Source organism: Trichosurus vulpecula, chromosome 7 (assembly GCF_011100635.1).
Source record: "Trichosurus vulpecula isolate mTriVul1 chromosome 7, mTriVul1.pri, whole genome shotgun sequence".
Taxonomy (NCBI): Eukaryota; Metazoa; Chordata; class Mammalia; order Diprotodontia; family Phalangeridae; genus Trichosurus; species Trichosurus vulpecula.
In genome coordinates, this window is record NC_050579.1 from 260,295,521 (window position 1) to 260,310,673 (window position 15,153).

The 15,153-nt window shown below is 47.3% G+C and overlaps 1 protein-coding gene across 1 annotated transcript; it reads left to right on the forward strand.

The window, feature by feature from the left end:
• Positions 1–508: 508 nt before the first annotated feature.
• On the forward strand, positions 509–14,674 carry LOC118858237 (arachidonate 12-lipoxygenase, 12R-type-like). The gene is made up of 15 exons (XM_036768722.1): positions 509–655; positions 1,437–1,641; positions 4,442–4,523; positions 4,666–4,755; positions 5,138–5,260; positions 5,595–5,698; positions 6,166–6,338; positions 6,669–6,812; positions 7,003–7,206; positions 10,354–10,440; positions 10,945–11,114; positions 12,601–12,722; positions 13,450–13,550; positions 13,702–13,872; positions 14,478–14,674. The coding sequence occupies exons 1-15, from the start codon at positions 509–511 to the stop codon at positions 14,655–14,657; spliced, it is 2,103 nt and encodes a 700-aa protein (XP_036624617.1). The 3' UTR covers positions 14,658–14,674.
• Positions 14,675–15,153: the final 479 nt, after the last annotated feature.

The window sequence follows — 15,153 nt, forward strand, 5'->3', positions numbered from 1 at the left end:
CATTTCCCTGAAGGCCCAAGACTCAGGCCCAACTGGCTTCCCCACCCACCCTGGAAGACATGGTGGTATAGGGAGGAGCTCCTGGTACCCATCCCTGCCCGCCCTCTGACTCTACCAGACAGAAAGACTCACAGCTTCCTCCAAACCACAGCTCCCAAGAAGACTGAAGAGCTGAAGAGATGTTCCAAAACCCAGAGCTCTACTATCACCAGATCCCAGGAATCCTCCATTGAGGAGATAGATCTGTTCAGATCTGAGGTATCAACCAACACCATCCCTAGATTCTGAGTCCTGCCAAGAAGATCATACTCCTTATTGGATTACAGTCTCTTTAAGAAAAATCACCAAGTCCTCTCTGTAGAGACAGAAGGTTTCTTGACAGATCAGAGGACGATACTACTCCAAGGAATCCTGTTATCTCTTGGTCCCAGTCTGGATCCTTCATTTCCAAGTGACTGAGGCCAACCCCCTGCCTCTGTTGTCCCTTGCTACTGATTCCATCCCCACTATGGTCACCTACAAAGTCAGGGTGGCCACAGGCAGAGACCTGATGTCTGGGACGTTTGATTGCATCTCACTGACCATGGTGGGAACTCTGGGAGAGAGCCACAAGCAACGGCTGGATCATTTTGGGAGAGACTTTGCCGCTGGATCAGTGAGTGGGGAGGCTGTTGTGGAGGAGGGAAGGAAGGAAGGAAGGAAGGAAGGAAGGAAGGAAGGAAGGAAGGAAGGAAGGAAGGAAGGGGAATCAGCATTGTGAGGACAGTACTTTAATAATAAGATTATGTTCCCTTTAAAATAGATTTTTGGTCATTTGGTCTATTGTATATACTGAAAGTATAAGAAAATAAAAGTGACTCTGTGAAGGATGAAGAGGGACTTAGGTTGGAAAGGGAAGGAGGGAACAGAAATAGAGAAAGGAGGATCTAGATGCCGATTGGGGAGGGCTGTGGGGTTATTAGGGTGTATGGTAACTCATTTGGCACTAATAGTAGCCCTGTCTCTATTCCTTTCTCTGTCCCCAACCATCTATCCAGACCTTTTCCTCTCCCTGATTTTTTCCCTTTCTTCTACTTTTTCCTCCCTCTTCTTCTCCCTGTCTCTTTTCCCAAACCTCTGCATGCCCCAAATTCTTTCCCTTTCCTCAGCCTTCCTCCTTCCTTTAAGTTTCTCCTCAATGCCTCTCTCTTTCTCTCATGCCATCTCCCTCTCTTTTCCTTCTCCCTTAAGAAGGTACACCAGCAATGGCTTAAATATAGATTTGGTTTTTGGAACATGAGATGGAGTCAAACACAACTCCTGCTTTGTTCTTGGGCACTCTGAAGGGTATCTGAAGTCTCAGCCCTAGCAGGAGGGGAAAGAGGCAAAGAAGCTGTTCTGTGACAGGTGGGTGACAGAGCAGGGAAGGCCTCATGCCCTTGCCTCCTCCCCTCCAGATTGACAGGTACTCTATCCAGTGTGATCAGGACCTGGGGGAGCTCATTCTCATCCGTCTGCATAAGGAGCGCTCTACATTCTTCCCCAAGAACTCCTGGTACTGCAACTATGTTCAGATCTACACACCTGCATGCATCACCTACCACTTCCCCGTATACCAATGGATGGATGGCTATGAGACATTGGAGCTTCGAGAGGGCACAGGTGGGGGACACCACACCCAACGCGACAACCCACTGTTCCTCCTTTGTGACACTCTGTGACTCTCCTGTACAGAGATGAGCAATAGAGTGCTCTGTTTCTCTTACAGGGTATGCTTTCACGGCTATAGGGAATCTTATTACCCAACTTGCAATGTGACCTTGGGCAAGTCTTCCCTGCTTTGGGCCGCAATATCCTCCTGTAAGGGGAGAAGAGGGGAGCAATGGAGATCCTTAAGCACCTACTATGTGCTAGGCATTGTGCTAAGCACTTCACAAGCATTTGCCTGGGCTCACACAGTCTTCGTTACAGAAGTCCAATGCTCTATCCACTATGCCACCTAGATGCCTCTGTAACAAATGAGGGCTTATATCAGAAGATTTTTAACATCTCTTTTGCTTCTATTGCTTTTTGAGAATATACTGTCCATTTAGTCCTAGGAAATGCCCTATGCTTCTATAGGCCACCCTGTTACTATTCCATAATCTTTAGTATTTCTAAAGGATGTCTTATTACTCAGATGGCCCTGCCCTGACAAGCCCCTCTTTCTTAAGACTGCCTAGCTACTGTTCGGGATCTAGAGAACTCTAGTTGGGGGAACAATCCTGGGTCCCCAAAATAAGATTCCATTTGAGTTCTCTGCCAATTCAGGAGACCAGCCAGTTGGGGCATGCTAAAATGCCAGACTCTGGGGTGTTTGGGGTGATATTCATCCATCTAGTGCTATTCTCATATATCCCTCCAAGATACTGATCAGCAGGACAACCCAGTGACCTTACTGGGAGCTCTTCATGGCTAGCTCCTCTCTATAATCCCTCCTCTCTCTCTCTCTCTCTCTCTCTCTCTCTCTCTCTCTCTCTCTCTCTCTCTCTTCAGAACCTAGCTCCCAAAGTTCCTTGCCCTTTTCTCAGAAAAGCTCTAACAGGGACAGCTGATCCCAGATCATGGTAGTGGGGGAGAGCGTCCTCTATCAGACTCTTTCAGCCCAAGCTGTGCTACCCCATTCAGAATTTTGGGAAAGCAAGGCCTAATCCGGAACAAGCAACTCAGCTCAATGCGATCATTGTTGCCAGCTTATCTGTTGCTCTTGTCTCATCTGAAGCCCATTGAGGGGAGGAGGCTATGATTGTTGGGGAGTGGTCTGTGGAAGGGTTTCTTTGGTGGCAAGAGGATAGGGCTCTTGTGCTTATTCTTGGGGTGACCTTGGTTGAGTCATTTGCGTGTCGAAGCTCAGTTTTCTATAAAATGAGTGGATTGGAGCAGACGATCTCAAAGTACCCCCTTGCAATTGATGCTCGGTGGGTCTATGATGGAACAAGATACATCTTGGCCCTCCCACAGGCCACCGTGGAGCTGTCAGAGGGTAGGCTGGGTTCTAATTTCTGAGGAGCCTGAGGAGTCTTGCTCATTCCTGTGAGATGCTCCATTGGGGAAGCAGACTAGCAGCCCCTGGCCTTCTTGCTTCACATCTCCTATCCCTAAAAGTCAAGAAGCTTTTTTCTAGATTCCATCTTTGGTCCCACCAGAACTTTTATCCTTCTCCTCTGGGAATTAGATAGTACAGTGGGAGTGGGGCCTCATGAAGACAGAAGGAAAGGGGCACCTTCCTGACACTAGTGAATAAGAGAGAAAAGAAAGAGAAGTATGTCTTTGGGTGTGCATCTTTTCCAGAGATTCCTATTAGGGTTAGAGATAAGGTAGTCAATCATGGAAGCAGGGTCCTAGGAGGGATGAGTCTAGGAGCTAGATGGCAGAGAAAGAATGAGGCTTGGCAGGGCTGGCTCCTGCCATACCAGGGCAGAGGGATTTGAGTCATCAGTTGAGTACTCTGACTAGCCTGGTTCCTGCCCTAGGGAGGGAACAGAGAGGAATGGGAGGGGATTTGCAAGGGGACTAGAGATGTACCCTGTGCTGGGGGTGGGGTGACTTCTAGATAGCCTAAGAAAGAAAGGGGAACCCAACATTCACTCCCATATCCCCTTAGAGGGAAAAAGGCTAAAGTAGCCATGGTGGATTTCAGAAGAAATCTAGAAGAAACCAGAAGAGGGAGTTAGCCTTGAGTAAGGGAGTGGTAGAATGTGAGCTTAATCTGATTTGGAAAAGGTCAGACAGGCCTCCCTTGAGGCCTCCACCTCCAGCCTCAGATCTCTCCTTCCAGGCCTTGAATAACTGAGATTTCTTTCACAGGGACCCCTGTTCCCATTTGAGTCCTCTCTTTCCACCCAGTTTATAATTTCCCCAGCCCAAGCCTGGGGATTCCTGGAGAATAAACTGGATTGTCTCTCCTGAAGGCTTTCCTTAGCATTGATGGGGGACATGCTATCAACCTGGCAGCTAGGTGGCGCAGTGGATAGAGTGCCAGGCCTAGAGTCAAGAAGACTCATTTTCCTTAATTCAAATCTCTCCTCAAACACTTGGGTGACCCTGGGTAAGTCCCTTAACCATTTGCCTCAGTTTCCTCATCTGTTAAATGAATTGGAGAAGGAAAAGGTAAACTACTCCCATATCTTTATCAAGAAAACTCCAAGTGGGGTCACAAAGAGTCAGATGTGATTGAACAAGAACAAAAATCACCCTTCTGGGACAAGGCGTTTGGCCGGCAGGTTGGCAAGACTCCTTCCCAGCCCATTCTGTTGTCCTCCTTCAGAGTTTCCTGTCCCCTAGAATCAGGAAGTTTCTTCCAACGAATTGGCGCTGGGGTCCCATGTTGGGGGCAGAAGTTTAAGGGAGATAGATCCCTGTATTGGCAGTGGAATGGTCAGGTGCCTGGATCTGAGCCAAACCCATTTCCATCTCCTTACAGGGAGAACAGTATTAAATGAAAACCTCCCTATCCTGTTGACCCATCGTCAGGAAGAGCTTAGAGCCAAACAAGACTTCTATCGGTGAGAACATCACGGAGACTTTAAGAGGGACCCATGGGGGAGGAGGGGTAGGTAAGCCCCATGATTCCTTCCCTTGTGGTCAAGCTGACTCATAGCGGTAAAATTCAGGCATTCTAGCCCCAGGTTTCTCTTCTCTTTTTAGCTGGAGAGTTTTTGTTCCTGGACTTCCAAAGTATGTGCATATCCCCAGTTATCATCCCCCTGTTCGGCATCGCAACCCCAATCGGCCAGAGTAAGGACGGCATATATTTATATTTATATCTGTATCTGTATCTGTATCTATACCTATACCTGTATCTATATCTGTATCTGTATCTGTATCTATATCTGTATCTGTATCTGTATCTGTATCTGTATCTGTATCTGTATCTGTATCTGTATCTGTATCTATATCTAGCCCATGGGCCTATCCCAGCTCTACCATTCTTGGGAGCCCTGATGTCTGCCCCACTTAGCCCCTAGTCCTTTCCCTACCTGTGACCTAGGCATATGCCCCCAAATTCCATGCCCCATCCCAGCTTACTCTGGCTCCTACCCTATGCTTGGTTCCTACCCCTATCCCAGAAACCCAGGCATCTTGCCCTTCAGTCCTTGGCTCTCGTTTCTCTCCACAGATGGAATGGCTACATCCCAGGATTCCCAATTCTCATCAATATTAAAGCCACCAGGTTCCTGAACTCAAATCTAAGATTTTCTGCTGTCAAGACAGCCTCATTTTTCCTCCGCTTGGGGCCTGCGTGAGTGGGGAAAGAGGAGCAAAGAGAGGAAAAGCCTGGGTTGGGGAAAGGATGGGAACCTCTAGAGGGAGTCACCTCAAGTCCACTCTCCTGTTTTGCCATCTTGGTTCTCTTCTTGACCTTCTAAGGAGACTCAAAGACAGGGAGAGAGAGAAAAGTAGAGACAGCTATAGATACTGGGTCATGGAAAAGGGGGAAGGGAGGGAGGAGAGAGGGGAGGGGCAGGGGAGGGAGGAAGGAATTGTATTTGCTGAGTTGGATCCTGGGGTGGTAAAAACCTTCTGGTTGAAGAGAAGGACCAATTCTCCTTCCATTTCTCCATTCCTTCTCCCAGGTCCCTGGGCATGAAACTTCGGGGATTGTTGGATGAGAAGAGGTCGTGGAAAAAGCTAAAGGAAATCCGCAAGATCTTCCCTGCCACAAGGACTGCCATCTCTGGTATGGAAAGAAAAAAAGGGTGAAACAGGGAGATAAGAAGAAAAGAAAAGCAGAGCTAGACACACACACACACACACACACACACACACACACACACACACACACATGCAGAGATAGAGAGACACAGATAGACAGAGAACGAGTAACATGTTGGAAGGGCCATAAGCAGGGAGGGAGTTGTGCCCTCATAAATCTCAACAATCTTAGGGTTAGACAGAGGAAGAAATCAGATGGAGCCAGGTCCTGGGGGCATTAATTAGATGCAGATATCTCTCACTCAGCTACAATAGAAGAGGGCCCAGTGCTCTTGGTCACATGGTATTGTTACCCTGCAATTCCTCTGTCCTTGTATCTCCTTTTCTGTCTCATTCTCTGAGCCTCTATATTACATCTCTGGGTCTCTCTATGCCTCTCCCTGCCCTTGCGTCTCTGGATCCCTTCTTCTGAGCACACTCTTGTTCCCTCAGAGTATGTGTATGATCACTGGAAGGAGGATCAGTTCTTCGGTTTCCAGTACCTCAATGGCATTAATCCTGGCGTGCTGAAACGCTGCCTCTGCCTCCCAGAGAAATTCCCTGTGACTGATGACATGGTGGCCCCATCCCTGGGTGAAGGCACCTGCCTGCAGGCTGAGTTGCAGGTGATCACTCCTCTTTCACCCTCTCCCTTCATACCCCGCTAGGAAGTTACCTCCCCTCTTGTCTCACTCCCCTTCCTTCTGCTCATGCCGCTTTGGTCACTCCCCTCCTCCTAGAATCCCTCTCCCCCATCTCTCCTGCTCCCGAATTCCAGAATCATCAGCGTGGAAGGTAGAGAAGCTTTCCTACTTATCCATTTAGATTTCTATCTCTAGAACCCTGTCTATCTTGCCTCAAGACCCTTGGGCTCCATCCCGAACCCTGGATTCTCTTTGGACATCCTCTCTCCCTCATACCTCTAATGTAATCTTCTTCCCTCCCTCACCCATCAGAAGGGAAACATCTACCTGGCAGATTACAGAATCCTGGAGGGCATCGCCACCGTACAGCTTAATGGAAAGCAGCAATACCACTGTGCCCCCCTCTGCCTGTTGCATTGTGGGCCACAGGGGGACCTGATGCCGATTGCTATTCAGGTGCTTGATGGGATGGGGAGAAAACACAACTCTGGGAGGGAAGGGTAGGTGTGGGGAATAGGAAGGATATGTGGTAGATATCTCAGCTCTCTCTGTCTCTCCTCTCTTTATCTCTGTCTCTCCATCTCTGTTTCTCTGCCTCAGCCTTTCTGGGTATCACTAACACCCCCTTCTCATTCCTACTCCCCAGCTCAGCCAGACCCCTGGCCCTGACAGCCCCATTTTCCTTCCCACTGACCCTGAATGGGATTGGCTCCTCGCCAAGACTTGGGTGCGTTATGCTGAGTTCTACTGCCATGAAGCCATTGCTCACCTATTGGAGACTCATCTCATCGCAGAAGCCTTCAGCCTGGCCACCATTCGGCAACTACCCATGTGCCACCCACTTTACAAGGTCAGGAATAAGGAAATCTTAATGTTCTTCCTCCTCATTAGGAAACAATCAGCCTTCATGGCTACCTTACTAGCTCATGTATTCATTCATTCAAGCAAATATTTATAAATCAATCAACATTTATTAAACACCTATTGTATGACAGACACAGAGGCAAATGCTGTGGGTACAAAGACAAAAATGAAGCAGACCTTGCCCTCAGGGACCTTACAGTATATCAGGGGAGACAAAATGCACATACGTATGTATGTACAGATTATATACAAAAGAGGTACAAGGTGGTTTAAGAGGGAAGGAACTAGTGACTGGGAATACTGAGAAATGTTCCATGTAGGAGGCACTGAGCTGAGCTGAAATTTGAAAGAAGCAAAGAATGCTATAAGGAGGGAGTCCATTCCAGTCATGGGAGTTGGCCAGTGCAAAAACACAAAGATAGTAGATGGAATATTGTGTGTGAAGAACATCAAGAAAGTCGGTTTGGTTGGTCTGTGGAGTAATGTATGCTGACATTGGAAATATAGCTTGGGGCCAACCAGAGTTTATATTTTAAACTAGAGGCAATTGGGGTCATATGTAAATTATTGACTAGGGGAATCACATGGTCAGACCCGAACTAAAGGACACTTTGGCATTTTGTGAAGGATGGAAGGGGGGAAACTTGAGCCAGGGAGACCAATTAGGATACTATTACAATAGCCCAGGTGAGGGTCTGAGAGAACTGACCTAGGAGAGTGGCTGCGTGAGTGATGAGAACAAGTTGGATTAGAGGGATGTGGCTGAAGGTAGAAATTACCAGATTTGGAAGACAACTCACTGGCTATGTGGGGTGAGGTAGAGTGAGTCACTCAGTCAACAAATATTTATTAGGTGCCTACTAAGTGCCAGTCACTGTGGATATAAATGCAAAATTCAAATAATCCCTATCCACAAGGAGCTTACGTTCTATCTAGGGAGAGAACAAATACACATTAAATACGTATGGAATGATTACAAACAAACATGGTGCAGAGAGGGAGAGGACATTTGGGCAGATCTGTCAGTAAATCATCAAGCATTTATTAAGTGTTTAACATGTGCCTGGCACTCTGCTACGTTGTGAAGACAGGCATAGTCTTTGCCCTCATGGAGTTCACATTCTGAAGAGAGACAACATATTTGTCCTGTGCTAAGATAAAAAAGTCAGGTGATTCTAGATGGTAAAATATGTGGAGGGGAGACTGGAAAAGTAGGAAAGGGACAGGTTTGAAGGATTTTAAATGCCAGATAGAGGATTTTATATTTGATCCTGAAGGTGATAGGGAAACACCAGAGTACGGTATTGAGTGTGTTGGGGTGGTGGTGACGAGGTCAGATCTGAACTTCAGAAAAGCTCTTTGGCAGCTCAGTGGAAGCCGAACTGGAATGGGGAGAGACTTGTGGCAGAAGGACCAATCAAAAGGCAGTTGCAATAGTCTAAGTGCAGGATGGTGAGGACCTGTACTAGAGTGGATCACTAAGGTCACTAAGAGAAAGTCTAAGAGAGAGAAGAGGGCCCAGGACAGAGTACTGGGGAAAGCTCATAGTTAGGGGGATGATGAACCAGCAAAGGAGTCTGAAAAGGTGAGATCGGGTAAAGTTAGGAACCAGGAAAGAGCAGGGTCACAAGAGCCTGGAGAAGGGGAGGACTGTGCTGGCCCAGGGACAAGGCTGCTGCACCCCCACACCCTCAGGGCACGTGGAGAAAGTGACCAATAGCATCAAATGGTGCAGAAAGGTCAAGAACAATGAGGACCAAGAGATGACTATTGGATTCAGCGACAAAGAGGTCTTTGGAGCGAGCAGCTTTAGTTGAGTGATAAAGATCAAAGCCATATTGTAAAGGGTTGAGGAATAAGCGAGAGGGGAGAAAGTGGAGGCAATGAATGCAGGCAGCTCTTTTGAATAGTTTAACTGAGAAAGGAATGAGACCTACAGGACAATAGTGTGACAGGATGGTAGAGCCTAGTGAAGATTTTTTTTTAAGGATGGAGGAAATTTGGGCATGTTTAAAGACAGTAAAGATGGAACCAGAAGATAGAGATTGTGGTTTAGAGAGAAAATGTGGGGGGAATGATTACTGGAGATTGGAGGGGATGGAATCAAGGACCTAAGAAGAGGAAGGGTTGATTTTGGCAGGAGAAGAGCCATCTCTTTATTAGAGATGACAGGAAAGGAGAGAATGGGTGATGATGTGAAGGAGTTTTAAGATAAAGAGAAGAAGCTCACAGCTAATGACCCCAATTTTTTCAGTAAAGTAATAGTTGACACCTTCAGAGAAGGTGGGGGGCTTGGGAGGCATAGAAGAATTGAAGAGAGAAGAGATGAATTGAAATAGTTTCTGTTGGGAGCGAGGGTCATACCAATGTTGTGAATCTGTGAGACTGGAAGGATGGTGTTGCCCTGGACAGAAACTTGGAAGTTCTGAGGAGGGTTGGGTTTGGAGGAGAAATATAATGAGTGGAGTGTGTTGACACGTTTATGGGATTTCCAATTTGAAACATTCAATAGGTAGTTGAGATGCTGACTAGAATTAGGAGAGCCACTGGGATACAGTATAGAGCTCTGGAACTCACACTCCATTAATGTCTTTCTCTGATAACTCATCGTGACATAGAAGTGTCCCTAGATTCATACAGAGGGCGAGTGAGCATTGGCCCAGTTTCAGCATTAGCTAGACAACAGCTTGCTGTACAAAGACCAGCCTAGACAGTCTCATCGCTGAAAGACTGGCCATTGAGGGGAGAGAGAGAGAGAGAGAGAGAGAGAGAGAGAGACAGAGAGAGACAGAGAGTCAGAGAGACACAGAGACAGAGAGAGAGACACAGAGAGAGAGAGACAGAGAGAGACAGAGAGTCAGAGAGACACAGAGACAGAGAGAGAGACACAGAGAGAGAGAGGGAGAGACAGAGAGGGAGACAGAAAGAGAGACAGAGACAGACAGACAGACAGACACACACACACACAGAGAGAGAGAGAGAGAGAGAGGCACTTCTGGTATGGTTTTCTAATGCTTTGCAATGGGCACACCAACAATGGAGTCATTCCTACCTGGGTGAGATAAATAATTCTGAATGGCTTGCCTCGCACTTCTTCCTCCGGTCCCATCATCTCCACCCTGTCTCCCTTCAGCTCATCATCCCCCATACTCGATACACCATCCAGATCAACAGCATTGGTCGTGCTCTCCTCCTGAATGAGGGTGGCCTGTCTGACAGGGTAAGAGGGTATTTCCTGCCCAGGTCTTCCTAAATTTCCCCCCTACTTTTCTTCTACTCAGTCCCTCAAACCATTTTGGGTCAGATAGCTTTCCTTTGCTTCTAAGTCCCCAAACCGAATGCCTACAGCAGTTGAAGACCCTAAAGTTAGATTGATGAAAAGACTTTCCACCTGTTTTGCGGAAGGGATGACTAGGGCTGATCAGCGGGGAGAAGGTTCTGAATCTAGAAGTGAAGAGAAAACAGAAGAATGGGTAAGATTGTGAGCAGTATCTGGAGACCAGGGATGATGAGTTTCATGGTGGGGGGGTGCAGTGGTGGCAAGTTCTTGACTGAGGGTGAGTCCCGAGTTGAGGTCACTTGTCCATTTCTCCATAGGGGAAGGGGTATATTGGGGAGGTCCCCTCCCCATTTCCCTTTGTTTTTCTGGAGAGGAGTGTGTGGGTATAATGGGAGGGATTGCTGTGTGTGTGTCAGATTCCCATATCTGGCTCCTTGTCCCCAGGCGATGTCTCTAGGGCTGGCAGGTTTTGCTGAGGTGATGGTCCGAGCTCTAGCTGAGACAAAATATGAGGATCTCTACCTTCCCAATGACTTCATCCGTCGTGGGGTACAGGACTTGCCTCGATACTATTACCGAGATGACTGTCTGGCCGTGTGGGGGGCTCTTGAGACGTGAGTGGATGGGGAACCGAGGGGACAGGAATAGAGTTGGAAGGGAGTTGAAAGGATGAAGAAGCAGAAGAAGGTGGGGAGTGGACGTAGTGTGGGTGCTGGAGACAGCAGGAGCATGAGGGGCAGCTGCATGAAAAGAACTTGAATGTGGGTTTTATTCTAAATGAAAATTGATCTTTTTTGCCAGAATGTAATGGAAATGAAAAGTCAATTGAATGATATTCTACATCATCGCATAGATTTATACACATTGGACCTTATTCTAGAGGAGCTGTGGCAGAACATAGAGTGCACCAGACTCTGGGGATGATATTATACACCTATAATTCCTGCTACTGGGGAGGCTGAGGCTAGGCACTAAGTTCAACACAATTATGGAAAGCCTCCAGGCAGTGGACAGGGGTGGGATAGTTACCAAGCTGTCTAAGGTCAGAAATAGAGTAGGTCAAAGCTCTGATTCTCATCAGTACTGGGGACTGGGCTTGCCAATGGCTCTTGTACTTCCAGCCTGGGTGAGACAGAGAGACTCAGTCTCAGAAGGAAGAAGAGCATTGAACTAGAAGCCAGGAGTATTAGGCACTTGTCTGTTACTAACTTCTTGTGTGACTTTGGACAAGGTCCTTCTCCTCTCAGGGCCTCTGATCCCACATCTGTAAAACGATGGAGTTGGATTAAATGATCTTTAAGGGGCTTCTCCCAGTTCCAAAGTTCTAGGTGTCAATCTGTTTGCTCCTGTTTGCATTGGGAGCACTTTTTGCTCAGCAGTACTCTTGGACAGCCCTCCCAACCTGTTCCAACGAAGCCTTGGTCCATCTCTGCTATGTGCACATTCATCTCGAGAGCCTTGGTCTTTCGGAGTCAGGAAGCCTCAGGAGATTTTGAACCTCTGAAAGGGTCCATAGTTCTTTCAGCCTGCTGAGAGTCCCAACTTCTCATTTTATAGAGCAGAAAACTGAGGCCCAGAGAATTAAATGTTTTGTTCAGGGTCACAGAGACAGTAAACATCAGAGCAGGGAACTGAACCCAGGCCCTTTGAACCCAAATGCAAGGGTCTTTCCCCTGTTGTGGTGGCCTAGTCAGAGCCACCATTGCAGAGCAAATTAAGTGGCTACCTAGGGCAGCCCACAGTCAGGGACTGATGCAAAAGGGGTACTTTTTAATATATTTTTAAAAAATAAGGACACATTTTTTTTTTCATCCTAGGAAATGCCCCTCTCCTTGGAGATTTATTTCTTGTAGCCAAGTCCCCCAGGTGTGGACTGGGAAGAGCTTAACGCCTCCCCCTAGCGGGCAGTAACATCCACTTTTCAAACCTCGTCTGGGATTTTGAAACAACTTCGACTCTTGGTCCTAGGAATAGTTAGAGAGGCGGCCCCTGGAGAAATGAGGGTGCTGCTGACAGGGGTGGGGGGGGATGGGATGGAACCTAAGACGGAGATAGGGAAGGGACTTTCCTTCTGGGATTGAGTTGCTGCCTGCCCTACAGGTATGTGTCTGAGATCATCACCTACTACTACCGGAATGATGCTGCTGTGGAAGGTGACACAGAACTACAAGCCTGGGTGCGGGAGATATTTACTGAGTGCTTCCTGGGTCGGGAGAGTTCAGGTACTAGAACTTTCTCCTCCCCAGCTCAAGCCCTCCACCCTTATCTGGTCCCAGGAGTGTAAACATCCTTGGATGGATATTCAAAGGGGTTAATTGCATTTTAATTCAATAGATGTTTATTTTGTGTGTGCACGCTGTGTCTGCTGTATCAGAGTTAGTTGTTCTAGGCCACAGAGGAGATACAGATAAGATAAACTCCTACTAGAGGGAGCAGAATGTGCTGGTCTCAGATTCAGGCTCTGAATCATGCCTTGGATACACACTGTGTGACCCATAAAGCCTCAATTTCCTCACCTGTAAAGTGGGGATCATGACACCTAGCTTCCAAGGTTGTTGTAAAGTTCAGATAAGATAATGTAGGTGAGGTGCTTTGCAAACCTCAAAGCTCTACATTAACTAATATTATTTATTGTTACTATTATTTCTACAGTCTGGTAGCGGAATGACACCAACGGTGAAGGATTAGAGACGTTCAGAACAAAGTACTCTAGGAGTTTGGAGGGGAAAGATTGTCACTGATGGGGAGATCAGCGAAGTCTTCCTGAAAAGGGGGACATTTAAATTGGGTTTTAAAGGATAGTGATCCAGGCATAGGGAAACCTAGACCCAGATGGAGTGCTGCATAAAAGGCACAGAGGGGAGAAGTATGCAATAAGGTTCTGAGCGTAAGGCGGCATCAGATTGTGGAGATTTATGGAAACGGCCCCGTATCCTTTCCACCCTGCAGGATTCCCCACTTGCATCAGGACAGTGCCTGAGCTCATCCGTTACGTCACCATCGTCATCTACACTTGCTCAGCCAAGCATGCTGCTGTCAACACAGGACAGGTATCAGGGAGGGGACCCCAAAATTTGTCTACTCCTTCACAGCCTTATTTCTGCTCCCAGTCCCATGTCCCTAACTGGGGTTACTAACGAGCGGTCACTCTGGCACTGGGATAGGCAATTGACTTTCATTCCAATTAACTTTTACTTCCAGCTAGAGTACACATCCTGGATGCCCAATTTCCCATCATCCATGAGGTGCCCACCTATGCAGGAGAAGGGGCTGACCACTGAAGAGAGTTTTTTGGAGTCACTGCCTGATGTTAAAACATCATGCATCGTGCTCCTTGTGCTCTGGACCCTTAGTAAGGAACCTGATGACAAGGTACCAGAGGCAGGAGAACGGAGGCTAAGTGGGAGACTGTTGGGTGGGAAAGTAAAGTGTAGATTCATGGGGCTTTCAGGAGTTAAAATGGACCTAGAAGAGGGTGGCCAGGACTGGGAGGTTGAAGGAAGGTCGAGATTTGGGAGGGGGTTGGAGAGAAAGGATGGAGGGAGCCTCTTATGGGGAATACTTTTGGAGGGCAGGAATGGAGGAAGTAAGAGGAGGGAGCTGAGTGGGGGACACCAAAGGGACTTATCATAACCTGTGAGTAGAGCAGAACTAGAATCCAGGCAGATTTTAAAATTGTGCCCTTTGTGTTACTATCTGCCTGGTTTTTACTTTAGCATAATTGACCAACTGACTGTAGGAAATAAGGCCTTGGAGAAGATTGTCCAGTATTTTTAAAAATGCATTTGTAAAAAGTCATATCTTTAGGTGTCACTCTCCAGGTGACCACCTACCTTGTCTTTCTTCCCTCCTGTCTCTGCACAAGGGTGTAGAGTTAAGGGACTTTGAAAAGCATGGACCAGGCAGAGCCTAACCCAGAGTTAAGAGACTGAACCTTTGGACCCCTATAACTTTCTTCTACTTTTCTCAACCCACAGAGGCCCCTGGGTCACTTTCCCGACATTCACTTTGTAGAGGAAACACCATGGAAATGCATTCAGAATTTCAAAGAGCGTTTGGCCCAAATTTCCTGCAACATCAGAGAACGGAACAAGAACCTCCCCATTGGCTACTACTATCTAGATCCTGCCTTAATTGAGAACAGCGTTTCCATCTAGATGTCTTCTCCTGGTCCCTTACTGTAATGCATACATAAGTATGTATGTACATGAATGCATATCCCACTCAGGGCCCCAAACAACTGTGATCCTAGCCCTGATTCCTCCTGAGGAACTGGGAAACCCACCTTCCTATCCTCAATGACCTAGTCCTTGGAGGGAGAAACTGTTTACTGCTCTGTGGATTCCTGCTTCCTACCACCCAGCTCACCTTAAACTCTGTTCCTAAAACAACAAAAACAACAACCAAAAACAAAACAAAACAAAACAAAACCCACCCCCACACACATACAGACACAAACAGCTCTAGCTGTATCAACCTGTATTATTTAGGGGTGAGGGAGGTTTGAGTTGGACAAAGCATACTGGGACAGGGCTAGGCCTTGACATCATCTACTGGTATCACCAGCTTTTCTTGAGGCTATAGAACAAAGGAAGGCCTGTGCCTGCTTTGAGGGGGTGGAGGAGGTAGAGTCTTGGGAGACTCAGGACTGAG